General features: G+C 43.5%; 1 protein-coding gene and 2 long non-coding RNA genes across 3 annotated transcripts in view; 2 read left to right on the top strand and 1 right to left on the bottom strand.

The window, feature by feature from the left end:
- LOC309490643 overlaps positions 1-12,365 on the top strand; it is a 107,664-nt gene that overhangs the window by 40,368 nt on the left and 54,931 nt on the right. The gene's annotated exons all lie outside the window — the stretch shown is intronic.
- Positions 1-12,365, bottom strand: part of LOC309490589 — a 232,142-nt gene that overhangs the window by 188,540 nt on the left and 31,237 nt on the right. The gene's annotated exons all lie outside the window — the stretch shown is intronic.
- LOC309489963 (zinc finger MYM-type protein 1-like) lies at positions 550-6,515 on the top strand (the record flags this gene model as incomplete). Its single annotated transcript, XM_082158918.1, has 4 exons — positions 550-768; positions 3,157-4,277; positions 4,355-4,445; positions 5,919-6,515. The coding sequence occupies 4 exons, from the start codon at positions 550-552 to the stop codon at positions 6,444-6,446; spliced, it is 1,959 nt and encodes a 652-aa protein (XP_082015044.1). The 3' UTR covers positions 6,447-6,515.

Below are 12,365 nucleotides of genomic sequence, written 5' to 3'. Positions count from 1 at the left end.
TGCAGAAAAGATCTTATGATGTGGCAGACAAAACACACGGTATCGCTTTGTGTGTTTGTGTGTATGGGGCGGCGAAATTTAGCACAATGGAAAATGCTATTACTTGACAAATGTGTCCGTGAGGCAGATCGGTGGAGAAACGTCCATTTCCACTACAGCACAGTCTAAAGTAACTCTGCTAGATGTTGATATGGAGGTACATGGCATTGTAAACAACGTGAAGGTCTTTGAAGGGCAGCTTGTCACCGCAGAGGTGAAATGGAGTACATGTGTCCAAAGCGACATGTTTTGCCAAATGTTAACCTTGACACTGCAATAATAAGATGTCATCAGTGTGGGGTGTTGTTGCAGTTTTGTGTGCTATCGAAGATTTTACTGGGAAAATGACTGAATTTCCCATTGATGATTACGTGCTGCGCCAACTTCTAAATGTAGGATCTGAAAGGTTCTTTGACACGGATGTTCTGGTGTCCAAGCTGCTTGTGGAGGACAGAGTCCAGTTAAAGGGCAGAGGAAACCGCATTACTGCAGCAGCATTTTACTAACAAGATGGATCGGGCAACAGATTCAGGCCCGACTGCAAGCTGCAGCACCCCTCAGGAGTTTGTTGATGATCTCATGCTTGAGGAGTGTTTCAGGAGTGAAACTGGTGAAGAGTTGGATAGTGTGAATGAAAAGGAGACTGAGAAGGTTGAAGTGGATGAAAAGGGCAACATGACTGATTGTAAGAGAAGTGAAGAGTCTGTTGAAGGAACTGTGGAAAAAGAGGTGGGAGCACGTCCAAAGCATGCCAAATGTGACTGAAGTTTGAGAAATCCAGGGAAGAAAAAGTGATAAATGGTGTAAAAATCACAATCACAAAAAAAAGAAGAAAATAAAGTTGTTAATATTGCAAGTTATTTGTTTTTTTAAAGTTTGGAATGCTAGTAAATATTTAGGAAAATTGAGATTAAGTCAAATGTGTCGTTCAGTGAGATTAGTGTTATAATGTGTTAAAATAGTTGGTTAAGTTTGTTAAAGCGGGGCTCAGTAACTTCGGGATTTCTTCGCTGTATTCTCGCTTTTTGCTCGCAGGTTTCTCTCTAGAGCTCCCCCTACAGCTTCGGAATAGATATTTGACAACACTGTTGTAAAAACTCGTAGGTGATTCTCAGACACCAGAGGCTAGTAGATCAACGACATCAAAGCAGATGGGACATTCTTTAAAACGTCTTCTTCATTCGGGTTCAAACAGCGTGAGGGAGCGCAATAATGACAGCATTTTAGCAGATTTCTTTTGGCCGTAAAGCAATTGTTTACATCGCGAGACCTGATATCACGCGAGACTTCCTGACGCGGCTGCCGGCGGCCCGCCACCCCAAAGTTGCAAGTGCGTATTTTCCGCTCACAGGCACCAGGGGGGTGCGAAACGACCACCATTCAACCCGAAATAAGTAATGTAACCATTCCAATGACTCCGAAGCTGTTCAGTTAAGGTAAAAAAGTTACTTAGTTCACCTTTAAAGATAGGCAGTAGTTTAGGGACAAAAATAGTATAAAAGTTTAATATGGATAGTTCTGGGTAGTGTAGTGCTGACAGGACGATGACAGACGGTGAATGTGACATTAATATGTAGGAATTTGTGGAAGTTTAATATAATGATAATGTGACGTTAATTTAAGTTTTTATAATTAATCGTAGTAGATTATAATTATTGCAGTTAATTGTGAAATTGCATTTGTAGTTTTTAGTTTTAATGTTTAAATGGATGTCCATTTATGATTGGTACATTTTATAAAGGAAGGTCAATAGTTAGATTTGATATTTAAATATATTATAATCATATAAATATGTATACTTTTTTGTTTGTTTTGTATTTATTTTAAACTTGCAAATAATTGTTCATTGTTGTTTTTGAAAATAAAAGTTTCAACCTTTGTTCTGTTTCATGTTTTGTCCAAATACCCGTGTGTATGTTAAGCTAGTAATTGTAGTATTTGTATATTAAACAATAATGCAACATTAAATATTAAGTGGATAGTAGAAGGGAATGTTTGGTCAATATTACATTTATTTAAAGAGTTTCACAATAAGATATTTCTGCAGGCATTTATCTTTTTTATTTTGTGTAATTTTCTGTCAGTGGTGTTTAAGTGGTAATTTTATTAAAAATATTAGAATTTGAGAGTAATTGAAATAATGAATTAATTAATTGATGACCAAAATTACTATAGGATTTAATTTAAAATGTATGAGTTTGTAGTTTGCATATATCAAGTTATAATCATCATATCTGACTTACTGTACACCTTTGCACAGCAGCAATTCTGCATGTTAAAAATACTATACAAATTATTAATTCAATATAAAATAATTTTTCATAAGTGTATAAATTAAATGTATCAGTATTTATTGGTATAGGGCTTTGTTGTTGGATTATTAATGGCTTAAACAAATATGGCATAAGTATGAAGTTTATATGTAATTGTAGGTTCAGCTTTCTAAATGGCAATGGCCTATTAACTATGTGGTTGACAAAACAAAATGTATTATGAAATCACATTTTAGTCTTTTTTTAAATGTAATATAATTATCTAAATGTTTTTCAAATAATGTTTCACAAGAATATGTATTTTGACATTTTATTTATATTAAATTAGCATTTAAGATGCAACAGTGCTGATATGTAGTTGGTGTGAAGTTGTCAAAGTCCACTATAGTATACTATTAAACAGAGGCACTATTTTGGGACACAGGCATTTGTAGTGGTGTCCAAAAGTACACTGGATGTTATCAAGTCTACTCATTTGATGTAAGTATGAACTTAAATAATGAGTGTAGAATTGATGCATAGTTAGTGGTTGCATTTTGGCCCAGACCGGCCCACTACATATGGTCATAAACACCAACCATCTTTTCACGCCCTTGAATATATATACCAGTGGCGGCTGGTCTATTATGGGCGCTGGGGCGCCGCCCCTCCTCCTACCAAGTTGTAAAAAATAATTTTAAAAAAACATTTTTTTTTAAGTTTGACAAAAACATGACTTTCTTCTGTACATGTGTACGTGTTTTACACACTAGAAGGAGGGGGAGGGGGCGTGGGGGTCTTTTTGTCTGCCAGCTTCATCGTGTGCCGTGTAGTTTTATGCTCGAAATTTGCGTTGCTGGGGAAGGCTAACATTGCTACTCAGTTGGATGATGGCCATCGACTTTGTATAAGAAGGCACAATGAGGAAGTGGACACGAATCGATATATTCTTTCTAAACTGATTGACTGTGTAAAATTTTGTGGTGCCTTTGAATTGGCTTTGCGTGGCCACGACGAGACTGAAGCCTCTGAGAACCCAGGCATTTTTAGGGGCCTTGTTAACTTCGCCTCGTCGTTGGACGCTGCTCTGAAGGAGCACTTGGAGGGAGCTACTGTGTTCAGAGGTACGTCCAAAACGATTCAGAATGAGCTGCTGGACTGTATGCTGACTGTTATTAAGGAGTACATTCACGAGGAGGTGACTGCGGCTGATTATATTGCCATTCAAGCCGATGAAACATCTGACGTGTCTGTCCAGTGCCAACTTGCCCTTGTACTTCGCTACATCGACCGCTACAACGTCATTCAAGAGCGCTTTTTTGAGTTCATACCAATTGAAAACGCGAATGCTGAAAACATCGCTCAAGCACTTTTGGAGAGGATGAGTGCATTGATCCCACCCAAAGACAAGACAAAATTAATAGCTCAAACTTATGACGGAGCGAGCGTTATGCGGGGTGCCACTGGAGGAGTTCAGCGTAAAGTGATGGATGTGTATGAGAACGCACACTACGTACATTGTTACGCACATCAGCTCAATCTGGTAATGCAGCAAGCCACCTCAAAGATACCCAAGGTCTCCACATTTTTTTCGGAGCTAGGTGGATTTTGTGCATTTTTTTCAAGGTCGCCCAAACGGACCAGCGTGCTTGATGATGTTGTTGGCAGCAGACTTCCGAGAGCGTGTGCAACAAGGTGGAACTTTCACAGTCGCTCAGTAAACACTGTATATGAGCACAGGGATGATCTTCTTAAGTGTTTTAAGACCATTCAGGACTCTGGGAACTTTGATGCTGTGACTGTGAGAGAAGCAGGAGGGTTTGTGAGGATGCTGGAGGATGGTACATTTTGCTTTTTTCTCCAACTATTTCACAAAATCATGCCACACGTCGACATGCTCTTTCAGCAGCTTCAGAAACGCAACATTGACCCCATCTTCATCAAAGCTGCCATCTGTAATTTTGCCGACAGCATTAGAAACATCAGGTAAATGTGAAAAATCATAGAAATAACATGACTGCAGAATAATGTAGTATTAAGCAATTGTTTTATGTTTAAACAAGGTCTTCCATATTCACTGTGCAAGAGGAGATTCCAGCTGCCAAGCGACAGAGGACACTGGGGCCCGCAGAACAACATCGGATTGCTATTGAGGTACAGCTTATTTCACTTTCATAGGCCTCCTCTTGTGCTCTAGTCTACAGTAGTGCTTCACAAACTGCTGCATGGTTACTGGTGCCACTCAAAGGTCCTCTGTTGTTCTATAGTTTTAATTTTGTGTTATGTTTGGAGCAGTTACTAATGTTTTGCCAAATCAAATTCACTTTATCCGTTAGGGACTTCATTTGCTGAGAAAGTGCCACTACAGATAAAAACATAGCACATGTAGACATCTATCTATAAATTATAGAAACGTCTGTCTGTCTGTCTCTGTGTGTGTCTGTATGTCTGTTATTCGCATATCTCACGATATGATTTCAAACTCGACAGGTGTCTTGCTACGGGCACGAGTAAGTGCAGTGACGTTGTTTGGATGAGAAATGCAAAAGATATCGTTAAATATATTGGTCAAAGAAGCCCCAAGAAGGTTGTGGTTTAAAAATAAACATTCTGATATAAACACTCAGTCAGTTACACTGTTTACTTATGAATATTATAGTTTGGTTCCAAAACGTGATAAATCCATTTTGATTAATTTGACTAAAATGTGTTTTCTTTACCAAGAAAGTGGCAAGATGAAAACCACTATTTTCTGTTTCAAACTTTCACATAGCATCTTTAGGTTATAATAACATAAATTCAAATCCAGATTTTGATTTTTAAAGATTTATTATAAAAACTGATTATTTTTTCCCAAAAATGCAATAAATTCATGACACTTTTTTTTTTTTTTTTTTTTATGCAATTAATCCATTGAATCAATATAAAAGTTATTTTTTTAATCATATTGAAACTGTTGAAATCAGCCATCGCTAAGAAATATCTCCTGAACTTTTTTGACGGTGATCAGCTCACAAAAACTGATTTTGCACGTGCACTTTGCACTGTTCCCTGAATCGACACGCTTATTCATTTGTGGATATAAACTGAATCTATAAGTCAGCTATGCTGTTTACTTCTGAATATTATATTTCATTCTGGTGCGCTTAATGTTATCGCTACTGTGTAATAGTAGCCTATGCTATTCACCAACTAAACATATCCTATTCAATGCGTTCACAGTCTCTTTCATGGGCATCATTTGATGTAGCCTATTCACTTTGTGAGTTCACTGTGTGCTTTCTACCATGCACAAATAAAAATGTCACTGAACTTTTGCTGTGTAATTGTAACAATGAGCACTCAAATACACCAAACCAACAATTACTAAAAACACACTCAAAAACTGATTTTGCACGGGCATTTTGCACTGGTTACAATAATTTTATTTTGGATTTCCTCTTAATCTCAATTTACCAATGATTTAGTTCTATTGTAGATCCTTGATTAGTTTTGGTTTAGACTACAGTATTTCATACCTGATTTTTGCATATCCACATTTACAACTATATTCAAATTATTGTGACATAATTTAATGAAGTTCTATGTAAAGCAATTAATATGTTATTTATTTTCTATGTTTTACAGGTGTGTGATACCATCTGGGTTCAGACAAAGGAGCGCTTTGCGTTCACTGGGCACCTTGTGAGTTCAACACTGCTGCATGGAGAGCTGTTCTCACAGCATGCTAAAACCTTTCCAAGCGCTGCATTGAATGCCACCGTGGAGGCCTATCCGATGCTGAACAAGGCTAGACTGAAGACAGAACTATCCTTGGTCTATGAAAACCCGGAGTTTGAAAAGTGTAGTGGTGCAGTGCCTCTGTATCAGTTTTTTATGGAGAACAACCTTCAGTGCACATTTTCAGAAACTGTTAATCTTCTGAAAATCCTTATCACTACTCCAATGACATCAGCAGAATCTGAAAGATGCTTCTCCACTCTAAAAAGAATCAAAACGTTCCTAAGGAGCACAATGTCTCAAGAAAGACTGAATGCCCTTGCCATGCTTTCTATGGAGAAAAAGATTGTGAAAGACATGCCCAACTTCAACAACAAAGTTATTGATAGGTTTGCAACCCAGAAAGAAAGGAGAGCCAAATTTCTTTACAAGTGACAGTGCACAATCATCTCAGCTGCTTCTCTCCATCAGGCACTCAGCATCTCCTCTGCTCCTCCAAGAACAACAGCATTTCCACTGCTCCTCCAAGCACAACAGCATTTCCACTGCTCCTCCAAGCACAACAGCATTTCCACTGCTCCTCCAAGCACAACAGCATCTCCTCTGCTCCTCCAAGCACTCAGCATCTCCACTGCTCCTCCAAGCACAACAGCATCTCCTCTGCTCCTCCAAGCACAACAGCATTTCCACTGCTCCTCCAAGCACAACAGCATCTCCTCTGCTCCTCCAAGCACTCAGCATCTCCACTGCTCCTCCAAGCACAACAGCATCTCCACTGCTCCTCCAAGCACTCAGCATCTCCTCTGCTCCTCCAAGCACTCAGCATCTCCTCTGCTCCTCCAAGCACAACAGCATCTCCACTGCTCCTCCAAGCACAACAGCATCTCCACTGCTCCTCCAAGCACAACAGCATCTCCTCTGCTCCTCCAAGCAAAACCAAGCAAAACAGCATCTCCTCTGCTCCTCCAAGCACAACAGCATCTCCACTGCTCCTCCAAGCACAACAGCATCTCCTCTGCTCCTCCAAGCACTCAGCATCTCCTCTGCTCCTCCAAGCACTCAGCATCTCCACTGCTCCTCCAAGCACAACAGCATTTCCACTGCTCCTCCAAGCACAACAGCATCTCCACTGCTCCTCCAAGCACTCAGCATCTCCTCTGCTCCTCCAAGCACAACAGCATCTCCTCTGCTCCTCCAAGCACTCAGCATCTCCTCTGCTCCTCCAAGCAAAACAGCATCTCCTCTGCTCCTCCAAGCACAACAGCATCTCCACTGCTCCTCCAAGCACAACAGCATCTCCTCTGCTCCTCCAAGCACTCAGCATCTCCTCTGCTCCTCCAAGCACTCAGTATCTCCACTGCTCCTCCAAGCACAACAGCATCTCCTCTGCTCCTCCAAGCACTCAGCATCTCCTCTGCTCCTCCAAGCAAAACAGCATCTCCTCTGCTCCTCCAAGCACAACAGCATCTCCACTGCTCCTCCAAGCACAACAGCATCTCCTCTGCTCCTCCAAGCACTCAGCATCTCCTCTGCTCCTCCAAGCAAAACAGCATCTCCTCTGCTCCTCCAAGCACAACAGCATCTCCACTGCTCCTCCAAGCACTCAGCATCTCCTCTGCTCCTCCAAGCACTCAGCATCTCCTCTGCTCCTCCAAGCAAAACAGCATCTCCTCTGCTCCTCCAAGCACTCAGCATCTCCTCTGCTCCTCCAAGCACTCAGCATCTCCACTGCTCCTCCAAGCACAACAGCATTTCCACTGCTCCTCCAAGCACAACAGCATCTCCTCTGCTCCTCCAAGCACTCAGCATCTCCTCTGCTCCTCCAAGCACAACAGCATCTCCTCTGCTCCTCCAAGCACAACAGCATCTCCACTGCTCCTCCAAGCACAACAGCATCTCCTCTGCTCCTCCAAGCACTCAGCATCTCCTCTGCTCCTCCAAGCACAACAGCATCTCCTCTGCTCCTCCAAGCACTCAGCATCTCCTCTGCTCCTCCAAGCACTCAGCATCTCCTCTGCTCCTCCAAGCACTCAGCATCTCCTCTGCTCCTCCAAGCACAACAGCATCTCCACTGCTCCTCCAAGCACAACAGCATCTCCTCTGCTCCTCCAAGCACTCAGCATCTCCTCTGCTCCTCCAGAGACACAACAGCATATCATCTGTGTCCTGGATGAAGAGGAGCAGAGGAGATGCTGTTGTGCTTGGAGCAGAGGAGATGCTGAGTGCCTGGAGGAGCAGAGGAGATGCTGTTGTGTCTCTGGAGGAGCAGTGGAGATGCTGTTGTGTCTCTGGAGGAGCAGTGGAGATGCTGTTGTGTCTCTGGAGGAGCAGAGGAGATGCTGTTGTGTCTCTGGAGGAGCAGTGGAGATGCTGTTTGTGTCTCTGGAGGAGCAGAGGAGATGCTGTTGTGTCTCTGGAGGAGCAGAGGAGATGCTGTTGTGTCTCTGGAGGAGCAGTGGAGATGCTGTTGTGTCTCTGGAGGAGCAGAGGAGATGCTGTTGTGTCTCTGGAGGAGCAGAGGAGATGCTGTTGTGTCTCTGGAGGAGCAGTGGAGATGCTGTTGTGTCTCTGGAGGAGCAGTGGAGATGCTGTTGTGTCTCTGGAGGAGCAGTGGAGATGCTGAGTGCTTGGAGGATTTTGATTTATTTATTTTTTTTGTCTGCCTTCGAGGTGGTTTGCTGTAGGATAAGATTCATGATTGACTCATGTGAACACTGGAGACAATGTATAGTATTTATTGACTTGCTCACCATTCCAATTAATGTACAGTCTTCTCTATCTAGTGGTTACTCCATGTAATAACAGCGACTATTTAACTCTTTGTGTTTATTGAATATTGACTCTGAGCACTCACTGTAATTCATGCAAATTACAGCAATTAGAAGTTCACCTTGTATGACTTGGTTTCCAATGAATCTCAAATTGGCACATCTTTCTGTCTTTGAAAGAACAATATTTGAAATCTATAAGGACATTCTAAATTCATATTTTAATAATTACATTAGATGCTATTTGTTTTTGAGCTGTTACTTTGGTGTTAATGTATTAAAAAAAAAACAGCAGCAACTGTTAAATTGTTCAAATAAATTTTTTAAAACCACATTGTACCTCAGCCCCCCCTACTTTTTCCATCACCAGCCGCCACTGATATATACCAACTCCTATCTTAGTAGGAACGAGTGAGAGTTAACAGAGGAAATAAAAAAAATAGTAATTTATTAAAACAATTGAAGTATACTCCACAGTGATGAATCCTAACACAAGCTGTAAGCGGCTCTGGCAGAGCAGTGCCAGTGTTTCTCACAGGAGTTTTAGTAAAACTGTGGTGGGTGACCTCGGGTCCTCCAGGGGGTTCGGGGGCATGCCCTCCTCCGGAAGAAAATGTTGTGCATTTTAATGTTAAATTCATCAATCTGGAAGGGGGCGCTGCTGAGCAATGGAGGGGTGAGACGTGTTTTACATAGCTCTGGTAACTTTTATTTTATTAATACACTAAACACCTGTATATCCGCCTAAAAGTGCTTTGGGGTTATATAAGAAGTGTCACGGTTGAGTTATGCACTGTTTCCTCTGTGTCGCGTGTCACTGTTTGTTTTCATGTCTGTGAGTGTGCGCGAGTGGGCGTTGTCCCGCTCGCGTGGTTGTTCAGTGCTCCAGCTGATATTAATCACACTCACTCCCCGCTCCAGCTGCTATCAATCCCCGCTCTCCATAAATACTCACTCATCTCTCCATTCCAGTGTCCATCCGTTGTTTGCAGTCCTGTTGAGTGTGTCGTGCCGTGTCTACCGGATCCTGTCTTGTCTGTGGATTTGTCTTCTCTGGTTCACTGGATCGAGCACCGCGCACGGGATATCACCACCGATTCACCTCTTCTGAGCACCACTTCACCTGACCATCGAAGTCCCTGCGAGAGAGCCTGATTGCTGCTTCCCCTCTGAGAGATTCAACTTCATTGACTCTTTTGACATATTACCTTTGAGTGTGCTGTTCAAATAAACACTGTTTTCACCCGCTATTGCTTCTGGCAGATCTGCGCCAGGGAGATCGCTCCATCTCGGACTATTCCATTGAGTTCAAGACCCTGGCGGCTGAGTGTCGCTGGAACGAGGAGGCGCAGTGGGACCTATTCCTGCATGGGCTGGCCGAACGCGTCCAAAGAGAGATCTACGCCCTGGACCTACCCTCGTCTCTTAACGCTCTAATGGATCTGGCCCTGAGGGTGGACGCTCGTTTGTCTCGGATCGGCCAACGTACGTCACTCAACACAATCCGCAACAGCGTGGAACACCAGCAGTCCAGTGGCATGGACGCGTTCGGTCCCCACGATCCCGAGCCCATGCAGATAGGGCGAGCTCGGCTTTCCCGGGAGGAGAAAGAAAGGCGGAGATCCCAGGGCCTTTGTCTATACTGTGGTGGGGCCGGACATTTCGCTCATAGCTGTCCAGTAAAAGGCCCAGCCCGATAGTAAGTATGAGGCTACTATCGGGTGGGATCTCCGCAGAAAAGACCTCATCCACTTCCACCCTCCTCCCGGTAAGACTGAGATGGTCAACTCACGATCACCACTGCAATGCACTTATAGACTCTGGAGCCGAAGGTAACTTTATGGATCACCGTTTTGCGTTACAGTTTCAAGTTCCTCTCCAAACACTCCCTCAGAAAATCACTGTCAATGCATTAAACGGACAATCACTACCAGCCATCTCCCAAGTTACCGAGAGTCTCACACTCATCACATCTGGTAATCACGCAGAAACCATTTCATTTTACATCATGGACTCCCATCTCACACCCATTGTTTTAGGACACCCCTGGCTAAGTTTACACAATCCCCGCATTGACTGGAAACAAAAGACTATTTCGGCTTGGAGCACTGAGTGTCATAGTTCGTGTCTAGTGTCTGCTTGTTCTGTTGTTTCTGTCCCTGTGTTGCAGGAGGAAGCAGTGGATTTGTCAAACGTGCCCGTAGAGTACCGTGACCTGAGGGAAGTGTTCAGTAAGTCAAGGGCTGCTTCTCTCCCTCCGCATCGTCCCTATGACTGTGCAATAGATTTAATGCCAGGTAAGTCTCCGCCTAAAGGCAAGATTTATTCACTCTCGGTTCCTGAGAGAGAGGCTATGGAGAAATATATTTCTGATTCTCTAGCAACCGGGTTCATCCGACCTTCCTCTTCTCCTGCGGGGGCGGGGTTCTTTTTTGTGGGGAAGAAGGATGGTTCTCTGCGACCTTGCATTGATTACCGAGGGCTGAATAACATCACGGTGAAAAACACTTATCCTTTGCCATTAATGTCTTCAGCCTTCGAGAGGTTGCAGGGAGCATCACTCTTCACAAAATTGGACTTACGAAACGCTTATCATTTGGTCCGCATCAGGAAGGGGGATGAATGGAAGACTGCTTTTAACACCTCTAGGGGGCACTTTGAATATTTGGTTATGCCGTTCGGCCTGTCCAATAGTCCCGCAGTCTTCCAGGCGCTCGTCAATGATGTGTTGCGAGACATGATCGATCAATTCATATATGTTTACCTGGATGACATATTGATTTTTTCTTCGTCTCTCCAGGAGCATGTGCAACAGGTCCGACGAGTGCTTCAGAGATTGCTAGAGAATGGGCTTTTTGTCAAGGCGGAGAAATGCGTTTTCCACGCACAGTCGGTTCCTTTTCTGGGACACATCGTGTCGGCTGAAGGTATGCGTATGGATCCTGACAAGGTTAAGGCTGTGGTAGAGTGGCCAATCCCAGATTCCCGCAAGGCCCTGCAGCGGTTTTTGGGATTCGCCAACTTCTATCGGCGATTTATTCGCAACTTCGGCCAACTAGCCGCACCTCTGACCGCCTTGACCTCCCCCAAAACTACGTTCAGGTGGTCAGACGCAGCTGAGGCTGCGTTTGCCAAACTCAAGAACTGCTTTGTTTCAGATCCCATCTTAATTGCCCCTGATCCGTCACGTCAGTTTGTGGTGGAGGTCGATGCGTCAGAGGTGGGGGTAGGCGCAGTTCTTTCACAACGCTCTCCTTCAGACGACAAGATGCATCCCTGCGCGTTTTTTTCACATCGTCTATCTCCTGCCGAACGAAATTATGACATTGGTAACCGAGAGTTGTTGGCAGTCAAGTTAGCGTTGGAGGAATGGCGTCACTGGTTGGAGGGATCAGGGGTACCCTTCATCGTCTGGACAGACCACAAGAATCTGGAGTATATTAGAACCGCCAAAAGATTGAACTCCAGGCAGGCTCGGTGGGCACTTTTTTTCGGTCGTTTCGATTTTACTCTCTCATATCGTCCAGGGTCCAAAAACATCAAACCCGATTCTTTGTCGCGTATTTTTGATCGTCCCGAACACGAA

This window comes from Leuciscus leuciscus (genome assembly GCF_965113295.1).
Source record: "Leuciscus leuciscus genome assembly, chromosome: 25".
Classification (NCBI taxonomy): Eukaryota; Metazoa; Chordata; class Actinopteri; order Cypriniformes; family Leuciscidae; genus Leuciscus; species Leuciscus leuciscus.
Note: the sequence above shows the minus strand (reverse complement) of the source record. Positions and strands in the feature narration are given on the sequence as shown.